Source organism: Neodiprion virginianus, chromosome 5 (assembly GCF_021901495.1).
Source record: "Neodiprion virginianus isolate iyNeoVirg1 chromosome 5, iyNeoVirg1.1, whole genome shotgun sequence".
Classification (NCBI taxonomy): Eukaryota; Metazoa; Arthropoda; class Insecta; order Hymenoptera; family Diprionidae; genus Neodiprion; species Neodiprion virginianus.
Genome location: NC_060881.1, coordinates 22,494,016 through 22,515,521, shown reverse-complemented (window position 1 = coordinate 22,515,521; position 21,506 = coordinate 22,494,016). Strand labels below are relative to the sequence as shown.

The window sequence follows — 21,506 nt, the reverse complement described above, 5'->3', positions numbered from 1 at the left end:
AATGCTCGCTAGGCGCCTATAATTTATCCAACTCTTATACCGTCTAATATAACCGATATTGTATAAGGTACAGATACAGGAGCATACCATGTATGGGCATTACAGGGAAGTGTATCGCATGTATACGAGTTCCTTTTCTTTTCACGCTCCCGGTTCGCCTCAAGAACACATCGCTAAAGCAGCAAACGCGTTTCGCGAAATGCAAATTCATATCGTGGTACGAATGATGAGGGTTGCGGCTCGTAAATGGAATCGATCGTTAATTGGAGATTGCCAATTAGCGCGGCACGAATGTACGGATGATTCAGATAAACGCCGGCATCGGAAACATATACACAATACCGTACTCTAGAGATAGGCATATCGTATAATTACGATCGCGAGTATACAGGCATCAAAGCGCGGCGCAAATCAAAACGATCGGTATCTCGGTCAAATGTGACAAGAAAAATTCAATCGTTATAACAATAACGTATTAGATAACGGGTATGCCGTCGTTATCTGCATCGTACGTTGTTACAATTATTTCGAGTCCGTGTGCAGAACATGCGGATAACTGGATAAACTTTTAACGATCTCATCCGATAATTCACGTACTACGTCTAGTCGAGATGTAACGTATTCGTATAATTTCAATAATGCCCCACCACAAGCGTGTACACGCGTTGCGGGTATGTCTGATGGATAACCCTCTCTCTCTCTCCCACTCTCTCCTTCTTTCTCTTTCTCTTTCTCTCTCTGTCGTTCACCCTCCAGGTCCGTAACTCCGCCGAGTACGCCGCACACACGGCATGTGTCTCGCTTCCGATACCGGAAGTCTCGCGGCACCGTGGGTAGCGCCTCGACCTTGGCTTCGAGGGTGGCCCCCTAAGATCCACCCTGTCCACCCTGCCCACCCTGCCCCACCTTCGCTCGCTTCGGGGGTGAGGCTGGTCCCCGTTGAACGCGTGCCGGCAGCACCGCGCGACAGCCGTATAAAACGCGTCACGCCTCCTCGGACTTTCCCCTGCAGGGGATGGCGATGCCGCGGAAGTCCTTCCGAGCCTTTCGTACCCATCCCGAGGTTCGACGTGGACCTCCCCGCGCCGGCGGCAGAGGCGCTGTCGTTTGGGGGCTGGTTGGTACGAAGAGGGTGCGATACGTACGCAATCGCTTCGGCGTTGATGGGCGCAAGAGCGGGTACGAGGGAGACGGAGGAGCCGCGGCGAGATGGGGCTGAGAGAGAGAGAGAGAGAGAGAAATAGAGAGAGAGAGAGAGAGAGGGTGGTGGGGCCGAGAGGAGGTTCGGGGGTGGAAGCCCGGAGGTTCGCTCTCTCCGCAGTCAGTGTGGCCCGAACACCCGGTCTACCCCCTTCGCGCCAGTCTCGCCCGTCCGCCGTTTTCGCTCCCGCATCTTTCGTCGACCTCCCTGCAGATAAAACCCCGTGGCCCCGGTCGAGTCCCAGGACCCCGCGATCCCTGCCACCCGGGGGCAACCCTTGGAAAGATACCCGTGGTTTCCCCCGGCGGGGCGAAAAAATCATCCCCGGGCGAGTCGCAGGGCGGCCCGACCACCCCAGGTCGCGTCGTCATTCTCCCCGTACCGTCGCGCCCGACGTTCCGGTGAACCGTCGCCCAGGATCAGCTGTTGCCAGGTGACGACTCCTTCCTATTTTCTCTATATTTCATTCGGCTACTGTTCCGTTCCGTATTCACGAATCTGTTTTGTTTTGCATGGTGCACGATTAGGGGCCCAACCACACCTTCGCCTCAGTTTAACCCCGCGTACTCGGCTCTTGCCTGCACGACTCGACGGGATGTTTATCCCGTACCCACTTCCATCCGGTATCCACTTGCCTTAATTGTCGTCGAGTCGTCGAGTACTGCATCCAATAACACCCGGACTGCACTCCAACTTTATCTTTCATCCTCCGCTATTCACGGCTTCTCTTTACTCCCTGGCCTTCTCCCCCTGAGCTGCTGCACCGAAAATAGGATAGAATAGGTGCATGCACCTACACCTGCCCGCACAGAAAGCTTGCATCCACCCTCCTCTCCTGCATTGTACACATATACACGGTATAATTACCCATCCGGCGATTGAAAAATTTCTAACAAACCTTTCATCGAGGCGCTGCACACATGCATGGACCTCGTTGCAAATTATATCCTAATATTAATAATGGGGTGAGATTTGCGAAAAAACAAATAAGTCCCCCTTCGAATGAGCTTGGATGTGCAAGTGTACAAATCTGCTCGTTAATCAGGAATGTCCGGATTAAATTAGGCAGTTAAATGCGGCACTACAACCGAGCCGATAATAAAAATGAAATTAGGCAGAACACGAAATAGATTGCGTGAAGAACTCCGGCCAGATCTCGGTGCGTGGTTCAGGGAGATATAGGCTCGTGTACACTTGTGTGTATAAAGCCTGGCTCGCCGAGCCCCCACCGCTTACCTTGTCTGGTCTTCACTCTCGGAGCGTCGTTTAAGCGTGCAGGACGATCGCCGAGGGATAAGGTATGCGTGGTTGGCTGCATAATTTACCGCGCGGTGAAAGATAAGGTTGAAAAGATTAAAAATTGCTCGTTAATTATTTACGGGAGCGTGGGGTCGGGGTGAGGAGGAGAGAATCCTCGATAAGGGCACGCGGACGGCGGAGGGGCGACGCGGGTTGCCTGGCCCGGCCCGGCACGGCGCGGGCGCACCGAACGTCCTGCCTGCCGGCTGACCCGAACTCGACCCGACCACGTCGTCCTCCGGCGAATTGTACAGTCCACCGACGCGCGTAAGTTCCTCGGTCCGATGGGTAGACTTTTCACCATCGCGTAAACACCGCGCCATCTCGACTCGGAATTCCGATTATTGTATTTAGGCCGAGTACGTTTGTCGTTGTTGTGTCGTTACGTTCGATGCCTGTAACTCTCGTACCGATAGTTCGATCACATTTTAAATCGTAGTAGACAAGGATCTTGATCGCTTTTGTTATGGTTTTTTTCCATTCCTGGTGTTGTTTGGATCGATTACGTTAAAGTGATTGCGAGTCAAATCGAAAGCTGATATCACACGCACTTTAGATAAATCCAGCTATAATAATATTCATACCGTAATGCGGCAAAAAGAAAAAGGAATGAGTAAGAGACTTGATTATCAGATTTGATTCTCTTCAAGTGCAAAACGATCCGCCACATTGCAAAGAAAAAAACGTTTTTGGAACTTCGCTGCACGCTGCGTTTGAGAGTATAGTTTCACTCCGGTTTCGTGACCGTGTCACTAGGCAGACTGCATCCAACAAATAAAATTAATGTTTCCGCTAATCTACATGCTGTACGTATGTACGTATATACATAGGCATGTGTGTCGAGTGGCGTAGAGCAGCGTAGAAACGAGTATAATAATAGCGCCAACGCGGTATATCGTATGTAACAATGTAATGGTTGTTGCCGCAGGCAGTACATTTCAGGCGTTATACAACACAATAGCGGCGGGCTTATGCTCCGTACACAGACGATGTGCAGTCGAGCGTACCTATGCTTATAGATACATATATTCATGCGCATGTATCACAGCGTGTAATATGTATATATTGAGCCAGTGGCTGTTCCCCGGAGAAACCACCACCGTCGGATAGCCCGCGCGCGGTATAGAAGCATCATTCAATCAGCCCTCTGTCGCCCTCTGCCCTCTGCGCCGGCCCTGCCTGTCTCGTCCCCGTGAAAATTCGTCTCATTAATGCAGACTTATTGTATACGTGAGAACGCCGGGAGACGGGAGGAAATATAGCAGAGCGTCGCACGGGGAAAGGTAAATTGGAGGGTCAGAGGTTCAGCGCTGAGGCGAAAACTTTCCACGTTAGAAGATCCACTATGTTATAATATTTTCCCACAGCTAGTTAGAGTACTATCTGAGGGTGCTCTCGAAGTTCTCGACCCTGTCCGACCTTTTTTGCTGGCGTCGAAGAATTCGGTCCAGCGTTCAGGCGGCGTATAGGGTGTGTGGATTGGGGGGCACGAGGCGATGGTATCCATCGCGGCAACGTAACGTGTTTAAGTGGCACTGGAAGGAAATTAAGTCGGCTCCCACTCTGGTACAGGTAGGTGGGTATATAGGTATATGCGGAGTTAACCGCCGTCAGACAAACTACTCGCGGGCTCTAAACTGCGGAGAGCGGGTGCTTGCGTGCATGTGCCGCCCGGCGCACACTACAAATCGGATGTGTGCCACGAATAGAATTACGTCTACACGTCTGTACAGGGCGGATTATTATCTAACCAGGTTAATCTATCGCATCCTCTACACTCCCGGCGTCGCGTCAGCGGGGGATGCAAACGGGCCCATCCCTAGCTGCCTACCATCGCTATACACCAACGCGCCATCGGTTGCCCGCACACAGGCGCCCGCCAAAGATCGCGTGCCGCGTCGAGGCCCTGTGTCGACTTGGAGATACCGCATGGTAGGCAGGGGAAAAAATCACGCACCTCGTCGTCTCCGTTCTATTCCCTCACGCCGACTCCCGGCTTGATAGATCGCATCCTGATTTCCTACTGTGCCGCGTGAAACAATGCCACTCGTACGTACACCCGGCGCGCTAACCTGGATGTGCCCGCCTGCAAATCCTTGCGATTCGCGACACATATTTCATACGTCGGTGAGACATGGGGCTTGTTCCCGAGTGTCTGGCTACTCGCGGCACTCGCAAACGGCTTGCTTCCACTTATGTGCTCCTCTTGCTAGTAGTTAATTAGAATATTGGCCTGTACTGACAAAGAATTACGTACGGGGCATTTTTGATAGACTTCATTGAGTATGCACACCGTATGGAGATTATTCTAGTACAAATTCTATTCAAAATACGTAATACTAAATTTCGTATATCGTAATAAGCATACAATAGTGCTACTTGGATGAACAATACGCAAGGCAAATAGATTGTGATAGACAATATGATGGGTTCTAGTAAATGTGTAATATCACCCTAAAATTCTGGACATTGAGGGACACATTCATAAGTGTCCTGATATGGCCCGCTGTAACACTTAGCACTATTTTCCACCGTGTGTCTCGTCGGAGGTATGGCGAGAAAAAAGACGGAAGATCCGTAAATCTGCTTGCACACCCCAACTAGGAGGTGGGTGCAGGTAAATCCGGGATCGCGTCGCGTCGCGCCGCGAACGGACGGGGTCAATATTTGGGTCACTTGAGTTAACCGGGTCAAGGGCTGCTGCCCCTCTGGCAGGCTCCTTATTGTTTTTAAACGGTACTACAGGAATGTAGGAATAGGTATGTCGCTCCTTACACAAGTGGATACGAACAATAATCTTTGCTTGCGCCTTGCTACCGTTGCCCAAGTATACAGGAATGCAACGTATTTTATCACCGATGTATAAGTATGTGCACAGGAATGCGTTTCGCTTTACTGTCGCTGTCCCAACACACAGGTCTGTGTTGCGTGTATAATTTCTGCAGGTGTGTAAATTAACTCGAGCAATTAGCCGGGGGCTCGGGAGACTCGTCAAGTGACGGTAATACGGTGCGGACGTAGGAATACCCCCCCCCCCCCCCCCCCCCCCCCCTATCAGTTCCATGGTGTATATGTAAATGTGCAGCAAGGGCCCTGGCTCTGACACCCGCCGCGAGAAAGCTTGAGCCGCAGAGTATCCGCAGTATTACGCGGTACAGTCATACGTCTGTATGTGTGGAGGTTGATCGAACGCGAGTCCGCTAGATCCGCCTCATGCCGTCAAATGCATGCGGCGAGCCAGCGCACAATATGCACCTGTGAATGTAACACTTGTTTCATCATGTGTATACAGAAAGTTATAATTTGAGTTTGATCATGGCCGGCTGGCTGGCAGTTTCGCAAACGTCACAGCTACACACATGCACTAAAATTCCGCATGTGCAACGATTGAGAATTTGGGTAGGTATCGTATAATCCTGCACATCAGCTTTTGCACACACGAATGACGAGGGGGAGATACGAATATAGCAAGGATTACTGTATTTTTGTTTATCTCTGTCCGACCGAATCTAAATTGTGCTGACGAATCCTGCTGGCTGCTGCCACGTCTGCGGTAGATTTTGCCACATGGCCCCTCGTTCCATATACGTGCCGTTTAATCAGCCGTTGATGCTAAACTTTCGTGTAAAAGTAATACCTGTACATCGTGTGCCAGAGGGTTGGGATTTTGCATTGTTAAACATTTCGCTGACTGTTCGGAATATCCGCGGCACCGGTGTTAAGTCACACGGATCATCCGGGTTGACTGCCGACGTACATAAATTAGGCACATGCGTACGAAATTGCAACGGTAGCCGCTCAGCGCGCAAAGTCACGTACGTATACCTATACGTACCCTCGCGATACATGTTACATATTTACATCCATGTACGTACGGTCGTATTTTACCGAGCGAGCACGTAGAGGAGCTCGTTCGACGCGTGACTGACAATGCGGATTCGGAAGACTCGGGCGGTCCGTCCGCCTGAGATCTTCGTTCCTCGAGTTGTACGGCGCAATTCGAGGGAAACGTGCACGCGGAGCGAGTGCGACACACGCTGCCCCTGCATCATGTATTATGTATTCGCGAGTGCCGAGGGTGTAGGCGGACGAGTGGCAGGTACAATCATAAAACAGATGACTGGCGAGCGTATCTATGCTCTGGAATAGGCGGCAGGGGGTGCGGGTATATCTCCAGGGTTATAGATGGCCCCTGGGCACGCTAACCCAGTGACATCTCTAGGTCATCTCCCACCCGCCCCCGGCCCGTTCCTGCATACCAGTTATAAATGCCTATACTATTAATGTACGATGTACCTATAGTATACGCCGCGTGCAGGTACGCGTGTTCGGACGTATCGGCCAGCGCTTTCTTCATCCGGTGTTTGCCGGTGTACGGTGCTTTCTGCGTTTTGCGGGTGTAGGCGCAAGCTCGGACGATAAAAACCAAATTCCGGGGATGGAGGCTGCACGTGTGCGCGGTATGTGATGATCAATCTATACCATCACGTCACAGACGTGTACACCTGGGCGTGTAAGAGGGGAGGAAGCACACTACTGGTCAATAAGTATCGAAAATCGAATCGAGTTCAGTAATATCCACCGTTACCTCTCCTCCCTGGCTCCCTCCCAATCCTCCCGGCTATACATCTTCCCTACGCGGCAGCCCGACACCGTCGCCAACCGCTATCAAGGTATATATGTATGTCCACAGGGGGTAGGTCCTTTCCGATCGATATACAGGGTGTTCCGACCGGAAAGGATGTTTTACCGGTTTTGAGACGAAAGCTTCCCGAAATTTGGATACGATTCTATGCCCTCGCACGTGCCGTGCAACATGTTTCAGTGGACGTTACACGTGAATCAGAATTATTTCGTAAACGTTTTTGGGATGCTTTTTGTTGTATGCGTAGAATCAGCCGTACACTCGTCATGTGAAACTATTTGTATACAGCTAAAATGACCCGTTAATCGCGTCCCGTGAGAGTGTTTCTTGTTGAGAGAGGAGAAAGATATATGCTTGCGGTCGTGGAAACCATAAGATATGGCTGGATCAATCTTAAATATTCCTGGCTAAACTAACAATAAGTTTTCCTCTTCACGGCTCGTCTTTCTATAAATCTGTTCAATTTTATGTTCGAAGCAAGCTATACACAGTTCTGTTTCCGTCACGCTCCGCGGATAAATTTGCTTAATCCGTGAACGAGGCGGACGTCGTACTACACATCATCACGCAAGGCTGACCAGTATTGCGTGTACACGACCATCCCTATACCCTGTATCAAACACACCTACTTTGGTGTGCCAGATTTTTTTCGTTTCGGTGACTGCCTCCACACTGCACGCGAGGATGCGAATTATGTCATGATTTCGCGCATGGATAATTTGGAAATTCAGCTGTCAAACGACCAACTCTCCCTATACTAGTTCACATATTGTATTATACGACCGCGACGCCGCGGCGTCGTGCAGTCGCGTAAGCGTAGGCGTAAGCGTGGGCTTTTGATCTGTAGTACGAGGAGTATTACTACGTCGGGGGGTTGGAGCGTGGGCGAAACAGCTGTTGTCTCTACTCCGCCGACTTACGACCTGAGCCATCGAACCTTCGTGCGACTTATTCATCGCAACATATGCCAAAGAATGCTGCACTGCAAGGGGGGAAGATCCTTGGAGTATTATATCAATATCCATTGCATATCACCAATGAGGTCGCATGGTGTGCATTTTTTTAGACAGCATGGGATTATTTATTCAGTATAATGTATGCAGGGTAATTTCGAGTATGCGCACCATAGGATATTCGACATCCATTTAAGACAGGGCCGTATGCAACCAATAGCTCGAAACAAAGTTCGAACGATAAAAAGCCGACTGAATTGCTTAAATGCAAGCGGGTACGTCACTGAGTGTATCTTCAGTTGCCTAAGTGTGGGCGCGATCATCGGATTAAAACTTCATAAGGTACGCACACACTTGAAATGGCCCTGGTACAACTTTCATCCTTCGCTTCACTCTATGCTATCGTGAAAATGAGTATAATATAATCAATTTTGCGATTTCCGCAGTCTGGAAGAGTGAAAGATGTCGAGGAGCCGGAGACCCACGGCCTTTCTCGTGGCCGGGGCCCCGATCGCCCTGACTGTTCTCCTCGTGATGCTGATGGGAGAGATAGGGCGCTGTTCGCCACCCCACCGGGGTAGGAGGCACCACGCGGATATCTCCCACGAGGACATTGCAAAGGGTGAACATCCGCTGCCTAAGCCCGAGTCCCTGAACCTGAACCCCGATGACGAGCTGGTGGTGCGCACTAGAAAGGGAAAGGTGCGAGGTGTCACGCTGACAGCGACAACCGGGAAGAAGGTCGACGCGTGGATGGGCATCCCTTACGCCCAGAAGCCGCTAGGTATGAAACTCGACGCGAAAGAGGGTGATTCGTTATAAGTTACATGTACGATTCACCGGTTCGCTCCGATTCTCCATAGGCCCCCTCAGGTTTCGTCATCCTCGGCCGGCGGAACGCTGGGACGGAATACTGAACACCACCACGCCTCCCAACAGCTGCGTCCAGATCCTCGACACCGTATTCGGGGACTTTCCCGGGGCGACGATGTGGAACCCGAACACCCCCCTGAGCGAGGACTGCCTCTACGTGAACGTCGTAACGCCTCGACCCCGGCCTACTAACGCGGCGGTTATGGTCTGGATATTCGGCGGTGAGTCCTGTCAATTTCAGTCTACAGATTCTCCCACCGAGGTTTCGGGAAAAAGTCCGTCTAACGTGCCATCCGTCGCCTTTCGCAGGCGGATTCTACTCCGGAACCGCGACACTCGATGTTTACGATCACAGGACGCTGGTTTCCGAGGAAAACGTGATCCTCGTTTCGATGCAGTACCGGCTGGCCAGTCTGGGCTTTCTCTATTTCGGCACCGGCGACGTTCCCGGAAACGCGGGACTCTTCGACCAGGTCCTCGCACTCCAGTGGGTCCGGGATAACATCGGAGCGTTCGGGGGTAACCCGGACAACGTGACCCTCTTCGGCGAGAGTGCCGGCGCAGTTTCCGTGTCCTTCCACCTGCTCTCACCCCTGTCGAGGTATAATCAAGGTCGTTCGCGCGGTGAGTGAAGATCGCTAGACTCAACCTTCTCCTCGTCATTCCGCAGAAACCTCTTCAGTCAGGCGATAATGCAGTCCGGTTCGCCGACGGCACCGTGGGCGATGATCTCCAGGGAGGAATCAAAGGTCCGCGGTCTGCGACTCGCCGAAGCCCTCGGCTGCCCCCACGAAGAGTCGGCCCTCGGCAGCGCCGTCGAGTGCCTGCGAAGTAAGGACCCGTTCGACCTGGTGAACAACGAGTGGGGCACCCTGGGCATATGCGAGTTCCCGTTCGTCCCAGTGATAGACGGTGCCTTCCTCGACGAGACCCCCCAGCGCTCGCTCGCCTCAAGCCCTACGAACCCTTCATTCAAGCGGGCGAACATCCTTATGGGCTCTAACACGGAAGAGGGCTACTATTTCATCATATATTACCTGACAGAGCTCTTCCGGATTGACGGTACGGAGGACGTCAAGGTTAGCCGGGATGAGTTCCTCCGGGCTGTGAGGGAGCTGAATCCCTACGTCAACCAGATAGCTCGCAATGCTATCGTCTACGAGTACACCGACTGGCTCCGACCCGACGATCCCTACCGCAACCGGGACGCCCTTGACAAGATCGTCGGCGACTATCACTTCACCTGCAACGTGAACGAGTTCGCGGCCCGCTATGCCGAGACCGGGAATACGGTTTACATGTACTACTACACCCACAGGTCGGTGAAAAAATTTTGTTTTTCACCAATATACCTACCTATCTATTATTTTAACATTGCGTGCGTATATAACTTCTACTCAGATCGGCGAACAATCCATGGCCCTCGTGGACCGGTGTTATGCACGCCGACGAGATAAGCTACATATTCGGCGAGCCGCTTGATTCCTCTCGGGGTTACACCCGGGAAGAAGTATACCTCTCGAAACGGATGATGAGGTACTGGGCCAACTTCGCTAAAACTGGGTAAGCTGCATGCAAATTATAACAACTACACACCTCCAGCTAATTCGTACTTCAGCAAGAGCCATATCAAGTGTGTGCAAAAGAAAAAAAAGGCAAACTGAAACGTACGTATAATATGGATCGCGAAAACGGCTCTTGATACTCGTGAGAAAATTTGTGCGATCCTGTAATTATAGTGTGTGACACTATGTAACATATCATACGTTATACAGCGTGAATCATTAGAGCTGTTTCGACAAATCATGAGGACATGTGTTTTCTTTAGGTTCTTTTTCCATTATTATTAACTGTTTCACATCGGTCCGAAATCGAACTACAGCAGCCGCGCGGTAATGCATGCATTATGAATGGATCTTCGTGAATAAATGACCAACGTAACATACATACGTCCGCGCGGACGGCAATTTTCGGCTCAAACCGCGAAACTGAGAAACGATCGTTTTCAGGAACCCTAATATGGGGGACGATGGTTCATGGGCAGAGACGACCTGGCCTGAACACACCTTCGCCAAAAGAGAGTATCTGACGCTCGCGACGAACTCTACCGAAATTGGATATGGTCCCAGGTCGAAGCAATGCGCCTTCTGGAAGAAGTATCTACCTCAGCTTATCGCAGCCACCGGTGAGTGCGGTATATAAAGCTATATGTACAATTACTCTCCTGTTCGATATTTCTTGTATCACAGTAAAATCTGCAGTATCGTATATAGATATACATATTGTATATGTATAGGTATACCTATATTATATATCTGTAAAATGTTCAAAGGTATTCCGTGAAAGATACAGCCACGATTTCCCCCACTACTTGCACCGTGATTATAATCATGTTCTCACCAACTCACTCCTTCGCACCCACCCTCGTTCCATGCGCGGCTAAGTTATTAGGCATTATTATACATTTGAAAGAAGTAGAGCGAGGGTGCAGGCCGAGAGCGGGGGGGATGGGCTGCGGTTCCAGCTGCAGCGTATATTCGCGATGCCAAAGAGGAAATTTAGGTCGGTACCGGAATGCTGCAGGTATACCATCAACATAAATATATGTATACGTATGCTATAGGTAGATACTTGTATACCTACGTATACATGGACACATCGCCGCGGTAGCCCTCGTAAAAATGGCATTAACTTCACTGCGGAGCCGGTTGCAGAGTTCGTAAAACACATACCTACGTATGTGCATTATATGTATACACGTGTATGCACAGGCTCTTGGTATTATATCGTCTAAGGAGCTTAGTGCCTGCATAGTGCATATCTACGTGCAACTCGGCATGCATAGTGTAGACTGCAGACCTGCACCTTACGGGTTCGTGCAGTTTTGACATACACACTCAGTCATTGGCGGTGATGATAAGTTTATTTTTATATCCTCAGGCCGATTTTTACATGATATGAACCTGAGTAACGGCAGCAGGTGCCACGGGTACCAGACACATACCCTCCGCAATACGGTCCCTGCAGTTCCTAGATCGCGGATCACTGCACCTCGTGGCATGTGTGCAAATGCGTACGCGTATGTGTGTGTGTTTCACGGTGCGGTGGCTTAAGGGAAGAGAAAGGGGAACGGAATGAGAGGGGGTCATTGGCCCTGCGTTTACTATGACGCTGCTACCTCCGCGCCGACGTCACTGGCCGGCTATACGTATAGAGGGGTTGACACCGGAGTTAAACTGGGTTATGACGTCGGACACCATCATACACGGGCATGCAGTCGCGTCGGTGTGACGTCTGCAAATTTCCGATACCTACTACGTCATAGGCGCATACACGAATACCCGTAGCACGGGGAGTTCGACTATAATTATAGAGCGTAAGGGTAGAAAATTTGGTGCTTTTTCAAGAGAAAAAAGAAAAAAGAATACCGAACCAGAGAACGAATATAATACGAAAGAAAGGGTTTCTTCGTACCGATCACGTTGTAGAGTCGGGGTGGTGGGACGATGGTTTTGGACAAAGGCATCATTTTCTGGGCTATGTGCGCCATTGTGGGACGTGTCGCGGCAAACGAATCACTGCCAATCGTCTGTGACCCCACGGCCGGCGTATTGCGTTGTAAAGAAATTCTGTCCCTCCTTTCTCTAGCACCTCCCGCCCCATCCGTTCTTGGCACCCTAGCAGCCAGGCATCCCTCTTATAGATTCTTCTTGCAATCTCTTTGGTCAATGGGACAAACTAACTATATGAGTTCATTTACCATCAGTTTGTAGACAGTGATAACACTGAAATCATGCAATTATAGCGACCTTTTTCTTGGAAAAATAAACATTAGTCATATCGAACGATGATTGTCTTATAATCCAGAAGAGGATAGGCTCACTCATTAACGATGGGTATATGTCTAATTTGCGTTGAAGGTGTATCGGTATAAAGGACGATTATAGAGCGTCGAGTTATTGACGTCGGTTTGATCGCGTCCAAGCTGCTGCAGTGTTCGCAATGTCTCGTTCGTTGCGCGAAAGGCCGAAAAAAGCGGTGATAAACCGAGACCGAAATGTGCCCTATCTGCCTGTATCCGACCTACAATACACCCCCCTACCCTGCGGAGACAGCAGCGGCGAACCGGCGGCCCGAGTTGGATCAATGCCGTCACGGCATACACACTGTAGACCGAAGCACGTACATACATACGCGGGCTATGGGACCGGGTCAAGCCGATAGCGCGTAGTTCTACGCATTCGATGGCAAGGGGAACCCCCTTGTACGCCCCCCCCCCCCTCCCGCCCCATTGCCGATACTTCCGCGCCCGCGAAATTTACCTCCGTCATTGCCGCCCCATATGTGCGGTAATAACGTGAGACACTGCGGTGCGCATGAATTGCGTCGAAAAAGTCCACTCTAAGAAGCAATGCGTCATTAGAAATCGCTTCCTATATGCCGCATAGACATCCAAGCGTTATAACAGAATTACCTAATTTCTGCTCTTCGTTGATCAATCAAACTTTCGTCTTGTAGCTCATTGTACATTATGCATGCGTTGTAGCGTACGACTGTTGTGTCAGCAATCATCGTTGTGTATACGGAGTTATTTCCGTAAAGCACCTCATTGCGATCTCTAATTATAGGCAATTCAGGGTACACATACACTCTGAGCAGATCTCCGAGTTATAAGTCTATGGCTAGCAGAAGACCGACAGCCAGGGTCTACCGATGAAACTCTGAGCTTAGTTCTGCTCAGAGTGTGTGAGTGCCCTGAATTGCCTATAATTAGGCATCACTGTTGGGCGCATCAAGAAAATAACTCGGTATGCATAGGCTGCAAGATAGAAATTTTGGCGCACGAAGAGACCAGATTCCCCAGAATTATCAAATGATCGAAATAACCATGATCCTCTATTGCATCCTATGTGTTTCAGCGAACATGAAGAGTAGCCCCGGCGAAAAATGCACCAGCGGAGCGTCGGGGATGCGGGAAGTTACGGGTAGCGACGGGGTGACGAGCCTGCTGCTGGCGACGGCTCTCGGAGTCGTTCTATGGCACCGTAGCACGTTATACCCGACGGTTCGGCTGGTTCACCTGGCGTCGAAACCCTCGAACGCGCGAGGCCTCGTGTAGCTCGACTCCGTCGCCGCGCCGCAACCCTTTGTACCTTCGACGTATGCATCACATTATAGAGAGATGCCCCACGTAATATAGATATATGTATCATACACCTATGCCAGACGCGGAGGCGTATACTATGGGTGTGCGTATATGTGTATTGCTCATATAATGGTACGCGACGGTTCGTGTACGTCGCACGTTCGTTGTGTATATGCACGCGCCGCGCGTGTCAACGAAGGAGAAGAGAAAAAAAAGGATAAAGAAAATAAAAAAAAAATAAAAAATAGAAATAACAAAAAAAAAATAAACGACAAATTGCAAACATATCAGTGTAGTTGAAGCACGTGGCCGCCGGGAGGCCGCAGAGTCCACAGAGGGTAGGTATATGTATAATAATGCGACAGTACGGAGCGCAGCTGCCTTCAGGGCCCCCAGACTCGCCCTCGCTGCACGAGAAGTAAGGACCGAATGCCTCGTCGTCGGTCGTCGGTCGAGGATGGGGCGATATCCCCGTTTTACACACCCTCGCGACCACCCTATAATACGGGGGACCCAGGGACATAGAGACGTTATACGTACCACATATAATACACATATACATATGATATGATATGTAGGATATAGGGATCAGGTTATTATAGGCAGGTGTTAACAAAAAAGATACGCTTTGCCAATGCGCCCGGTAATATACAACACACTCACTAATTGAGTATTTGAATGAAATTTTTTTATTTCATATTCTTGTAGATTGGAAAAAAATATTTTGGACATATTTTTTATTTTTTCGATTGAATCAAAATTGCCATTAAAATATAACAGATTGAAAACTATAACATTGTGACGTCACCCATGTTAAGATATATCTATATTAAAATCAGTGAAATTCAATCAGCTATAACATGAAAAATTATCATTTTTAACGAAAAACAAAAAATACGTCCTCCTTATTTTGGCTTGCACTGCATTATGCACCCCTAAAAATGGAAAAAAAAATTTCATTCAAATACTTAATTATACATATGCACGCATACGAACATACGTACATACATACGCACATAATACAAAATATACCTATACCATATACCTATGATATTGCTTGACAATGCACGCAGCCCGTGCGCGCGTATGTCATTAATAATTCGTATAAATGTATACTGGTTCTTTTAGATATGATGACTGCATTTACAAATACGGGGATGGTACACTTTCTTTTTTTCGCGGGTTTCTTTTCAACTTTGCAAGCTGTTAATACGTATAATGATACTGTGTGTAGGTATATACGTTGCACGGATGCGTGAATTAGAAAGACGAAATAAGCAAGTACGCGTCACACGTTGTACGTATAACGTATACATACCTGTGCGTACATAATTGGCCAATATTGAATAATTCGAATTGCGATAAGCTGAAATTTCAGTCTCGCACGTATGCGATGTACCGTGTTATTGTGTCGTTTGAAATTTGCTCATTTATCACAGATGTATGGGGAAGTTTCAGCACGCGATCGGTTAGGTCAGAGCTTCATTTTTCATATCGCGGTATCGTAGTTGAGCTTCCATGACATATTTTAGCTTCTTATCGCGAAACAGCGAGAAGATGCTGATTACTAATAAAAGCAGAGTTTTCCTGAACTAGCTGGTAGTAGAATCGCTTGCTTGATTAATTTTATATAATATGCCCATAAAATCTGGTACGGGTATGTATACAAACATACAAACTCTAAAAAATGCAGATTATATTAAAAAACGAACGCGTACCGCACCAAGCTATAATATTATATCTATAGTATGAATATGAATATAAACTATAGAGAGAAAATGATGAAAGATAAGAAAAGAAAATATACGAGAGAACAAAATTATTATACCGAAAACTAACGACATTATTATAAATATACATATATAATACATATACTAACGAGAGCCTACTAGTAAGCTTTATACTACACATATATATAATATATTTATTTGTATAATAACATATACTATATATATAATATAATTACAATTATTCATTATAATATAAAATACACATAGATTGTAGCTAGAGGGCGATTTAAGAATACAATATTATAATTATTATTTATACAATTTTAAGCATATGGAAAGAAAGGGGAGAAGAACAAAGTGACCCAATCTTCCGTCACCCCGAGAGTTGTAAATGAATGGCCTGTCTGTAAATTCGTAATATACCTACTCCAATATTATTTATACCGCATACTTGGAATCTGGAGACCTCACACTGTTAGGTAAATAAGATGTCGACTGCAGGTGTACCTGAATTCAAATACAATTCGACACCTCCGCATATATTGTGGAATATGCACTGCATGTATGAACACATTGGAAATTAAAAACGCAACATTAATTGCACAGTTACGCACGTAAGGTTTTCGATCGCGTATAGTTATCACAAACTAATTGATCGTACAAATGATGTTGCGCTCGACTTCTAGGCAAAGATCCCGGTCTATAAATCAATAATTATGTATATTATAGGTATACGCTATTAATTACAAACAACAAAAAGAAAAATAGCAACATAAAATTAATATAACGAACGCAGTAAAGTGAAATAATATGGCTAATACTAATACTGACGACATCAACAAGTATGCTTGATATTAATATAACTATTATTTTTCGCATTATTATTGCAACTACTTCTATTTCTATTATTATCATTACTATTATTACTATTATTATTTCTCTTGTTTTGAGTATCATTATCATCAACATTATAGTTGTCATTATTATCATTAATATCATTGTTATTATTATTATTATTATTATGATCACTATCATTATTACTGTTATTATTGTTATCATTGTTATTGTTATTATTATTGCCAGTATCAAATCGGTAGAAGAAATTGTCATATAATTATATAATCCTATAAAAAGTTTCTTGCTGCCTTAAATACAACTACAAATATGATATTATACTTATAATAGAAGAATATTCGGTATAGTAGTGAATTCGGCCCTGTATAATGTACTTATAGGCATATAGTTATTATTATAGTACATAATGCAACATTCCGACCTAACACAACGTATGTACGATTATATTAGGTATATAGCATAGTAAAGAAGAAAAGATGAAGAATGTTAGAAAGAAATCACCCCTAAGCAGGGGCATAAACGAAAAGAAATCATTGTTACTTTGAAACTTTCTTTTTTATTACACCACATCTCTCTCTCTCTCTCTCGCGCGCTCTCTCTCACACACACATACACACTCTATGCAGATATACAGGCTGCGGCAAATTTAGAGTCCAATGCAAATCGTGCTTGTACAGATGCACGTATACGCAGCTTTTGGCAGATGCTTTTTACATTTGCTTTTTTTTTATAATATCGGACGCCTCTCGGTAAATTCAAATGCAGTTGTTTATTTTAAGGCGTCTAAAAGTACCGACATACCACAATATCACAGCTTACAGGTATGTCGTACGTCTAGACGGAAAGCGGCAAAGGGTTCGAACCTGGTGGATTATCCAAGTGGGGAGTATTATCGATTGTTAATTTTTTGCATCTTCATGCAACTCCCTTTCTACCCTCGATTTCGATTCGAATTATTATCACTTAGTCATTGCCATAACTTGCAGTGATTGTATTCCAATTGATTTTTTTAGATGAGGGTTATAATTTCTCTCACCATTGTTTGTAATACTCGGAAAATGAAATATCCAGCATATAAGACTATGATACAATTTCATCTGACAATTCAATTTTCAGATAATATAACTAATTGTAAGAAGTAAGATTACCGATTATTTGCTTGATAAGTTGGCTGTCGCAAAATTGCGCGTTTATATATGTATACATACACACAAATTTAATATAAGAAAATGATAATCAACATACGTACATAGTGTGTATAGCACCTATCATATCTACGTATGCAGGTGTTCCATTATAGAGCTATGAAAAACTGATTGTATATTTGAATATAGTAGATGTGACTTGTAAGATGATGGATCTGCATATAATGTACACCCATTACTATTATCGTTATTATTTATACGTCATTGCATTGCATAGCTGACACCTACTGCACAATACATTGAAGGATAGAAAATGAATGTAAAATATGAGCAACGATTCGTGGATTGCATCCACATCAGTGCAATCTCGGTTTGAGTCTCGTGACGAGATCAAAAATTCCAACATACATTGTACACGCATGACATTATACATACATACCTATAGACATTCGCTCGAGAAACAGTAGCCCACAGGCCTAATGAGTATACCTATACATATAATATACACATATGCATACTTATAACCGACGTGTGTATATAATGCATACCTTGTTACTTACAAAAGCGGAAAAAAGTGCGTACACAATGCCACGTTCCCGTAACTGTCCGGTACATGTATACATATGTATGAGCTCATACATACATAGATGTATGCACGCGTGTGTGGATATATGTATATAATACACGTATTGTACATGTTATACAATAAATAAAGTAATTTATTGCTTGTACATACAATTAGCCGGGTATAATGTTCAGAATCAGCTCTTTCAATTGGAATTACGCGTACCGTACGATCCTTTTTCATTCGAATTATCTGTAGCTTCATTATGTGTTACCTGGGGTTCGGTGTATGAGAATTTTACGTCGGATGGAAGGTGCGCCTAAACGGACATAAATCCCATGATACGCCTAACGCGCTTTTGAAAGGCAATTCAACACACGTGGTATCTTGTCAAATAACCTGAGAGTCCTTAGCGAAGGTGCCAACTCTACATACCTGTACCGGGTTGTTCCTTTGAAGAGCCACGTATTGAACCTCAATTATAGGCAAATCATGGTACAAGTACACTCTGAACTGAGCAGCTTCATTGGTCTTTTGCTCGCACGCGGCTGATATCGCCAGACTTATAGAGATATAATAGACTCCGCGGTGTGTGCACCGAGGTGAAGCCGTAATTAAAAAGAGAGAGTACAGCTGGAGCCAACCTCTCTGTTACACGATCGAAAAAGTGGGGAGCAGACTCGAAGCGGGGAAAGCAATAAGATAAGTGGTGAGGTATACTTGTATGAGTCTATGTGTTTCCCCCGCCAAGACACCGATTAAAGCGAGAGGTCCGGCTCCAGCTGTTGCTCTCTCTTTGTTATTGTGACTTCAGCTCGGTGGGCTTGGTGCAAAGCCCGCGCAGTCTATCTCCATAAGTCGATGGTTTGGACACCAGCCAATTGGACTTCGAAAATAATCAGGAGCTGTACTGGATACGAGATTTATTGGACGTAGCCCGATTGGACATCGAGAACTATTGGACACAGCTCGATTGAAAATCAACTCTTTGAACATTGAAATTTGAACTCAATGCGTAGCGTGTAGTCGTTCGATAGATATTGAGGTCACAGGTCGTGTTCTTACAAGGTGTCGAGAAGAAAAAGAAGTAGAAGAAACGGAAGATTTTTCATTTTATATCAACTTTGGCTGTTAATCAAATGGACGTGTTCTCTCGGTTACGTGAGTTTCGTTAGAAAATATTCAATCGTTCCAGAAATATTACATCCTGATTTCAGGCCTAAGTTGGGCCAGGTAAATAATGCTCCTCTAGCGCCGAGTATGTGTATACGTGCGGGTACTTCTCAGCGATTTGCTGCAGCGAATCATGGTGCTGTAGCAGACTGCTTATTTTATTGTTAAGTTTATGAAAATCTAAAAAATGGTTACCATTGAAATGAACAGGATCGGGTAGTATGTATGAAGTCTTTCCACGATGTATAGCATCCCCTTAATTGTTTAAACTCAAACATGGATGGGAATTTGTCCAAATAATTGGAGCGTGGTATTCATGCGATAAAATATTCCCCAATCATATTCTTGTCGAATTGAATGTAGAATGTGTTGTATAAAATGTTTGGGTCTTTGAGCCGTTATGTCTACCCCTCTGAAATTCCCTTTCCTTAGACTTCACGTGACCCGCAGACTCGCACAAAGCTATAATAATTTAGCGACAGCATGTTATAACCGGCATTTTCTTGTTGCCTAACAATCTGCCACTTGTGGGCATATATATACTAATTAATTCGTGCTTTGGACGCGTTGGAGAATTCTGTCAATCGCAACTGCGTATAAATTTGTCGTGAAGTTAAATTTGAAGCAAAAATTCGAATGCTACGATCATTGTCGGGATTGATGTTTATACTATAACAGTTAGATGCTTTACGAAAGAAACCGACTCTCTATGTTGTTGAAACCACCGTAATTTAATCTTTCAATATTCAAAGAGACTGTGATTTTCAAGTTGAGGCGCAATGCAAGAATCAGTGCCGCAAAATATTCTTCTGCATAATAAACTTCTGTGCGAAGAGTTTAATTTCGTACACGTGGAAAAAAGTAATCTGTTGGATTTGCGTGTACGACGGTAGTTATATGGACAGCATACTTTCTTGCAGTATAAGTTACAGCGAATTTGGTATATACTTTATATACATGCCTCGTGCGGGAGCGCTCAATTGCTTGTAGGCATAATATCTTTTTCCGAAATTCAATGGATTTGCTTCATCCTCGCGCCGTTCAAGTTGTCATAGTAATTACTGTTCATTTAGGCACGTGACACGGTTTCCCATTCGCTTCCGCCTTGTTTTATTGATTCGAGCGAGTTCGGTCAAAAGCCTTCCGCGACGTAATCTTATTGCAATATGGTCCTAGATTGCCCTTTGTTACAATACATATTCTCAGCATGTGCGTAAAAGTTTTTCTCTTAACAGGAATATTCATGCATGATATCTATAATATGCAATCTATTTTTTCAATGTTTGATTTAATTTTTGCAATCGTTTGCCTCATATCATTCTCCTCCTGCGACGAAAACAAATATGCTACTTGTATATATACTTAAATATATAACTTACGGAAATGCTGGCTTCACAAATCTTACACGTGAATCTGCAGTCGAATGTATGGCATGGAAATTTCTATAATGCGCGTAACAGACGCGAATAATGCGGATCATACTTCAAATTTAATCAAACTGAATTCGTCAAACAACCAGGGTACATCGGAGTCGGTTACAAATTACGCAAAGCGCGCGGAGTCTCACTGCAAGAAGCCGACCAAAATTCGACAAAATGGACTTTGACACATGATTCGGAATTCTGCCGGCCTAAAAGAACAATTCGTCAATCGACGGGTATTACGATTTCCAGAGAAAAACGAAAAAAAAGAAAATGTTGGGATTTTAGAACATGCCTCACGAAATCTTAGTCCAATGATCGAACAGCGACGCAGCCCTCTCAAGGAATTTTTTGACCCTGAAACCAAATTTCTGGAAGACCTTGATGAGACCTTAATTTTCTGCTAAAGGCTCGTCTCCGTACTACGGCATTGGCATTGGTACGTTAATCACAGGTAGGTATACTTCGTAAATTATGGAAAGTAAATGTCGTAGAAAGTG

The 21,506-nt window shown here is 45.8% G+C and overlaps 1 protein-coding gene across 3 annotated transcripts; it reads left to right on the top strand.

Moving 5' to 3' along the window:
• Nucleotides 1–1,316: 1,316 nt before the first annotated feature.
• LOC124304898 (acetylcholinesterase-like) lies at nucleotides 1,317–14,437 on the top strand. Of its 3 annotated transcripts, none has more exons than XM_046763675.1 (8): nucleotides 1,317–1,634; nucleotides 8,545–8,882; nucleotides 8,962–9,192; nucleotides 9,281–9,572; nucleotides 9,642–10,289; nucleotides 10,373–10,534; nucleotides 10,981–11,156; nucleotides 13,891–14,437. In XM_046763675.1, exons 2-8 carry the CDS (start codon nucleotides 8,561–8,563, stop codon nucleotides 14,088–14,090), a joined length of 2,031 nt encoding a protein of 676 aa, XP_046619631.1. In that variant the 5' UTR covers nucleotides 1,317–1,634; nucleotides 8,545–8,560; the 3' UTR covers nucleotides 14,091–14,437. The 3 variants fall into 3 exon arrangements, with proteins under 3 accessions (XP_046619631.1, XP_046619633.1, XP_046619634.1); XM_046763677.1 differs by lacking the exon at nucleotides 1,317–1,634 and adding an exon at nucleotides 5,642–5,899; XM_046763678.1 differs by lacking the exon at nucleotides 1,317–1,634 and adding an exon at nucleotides 8,024–8,440.
• Nucleotides 14,438–21,506: the final 7,069 nt, after the last annotated feature.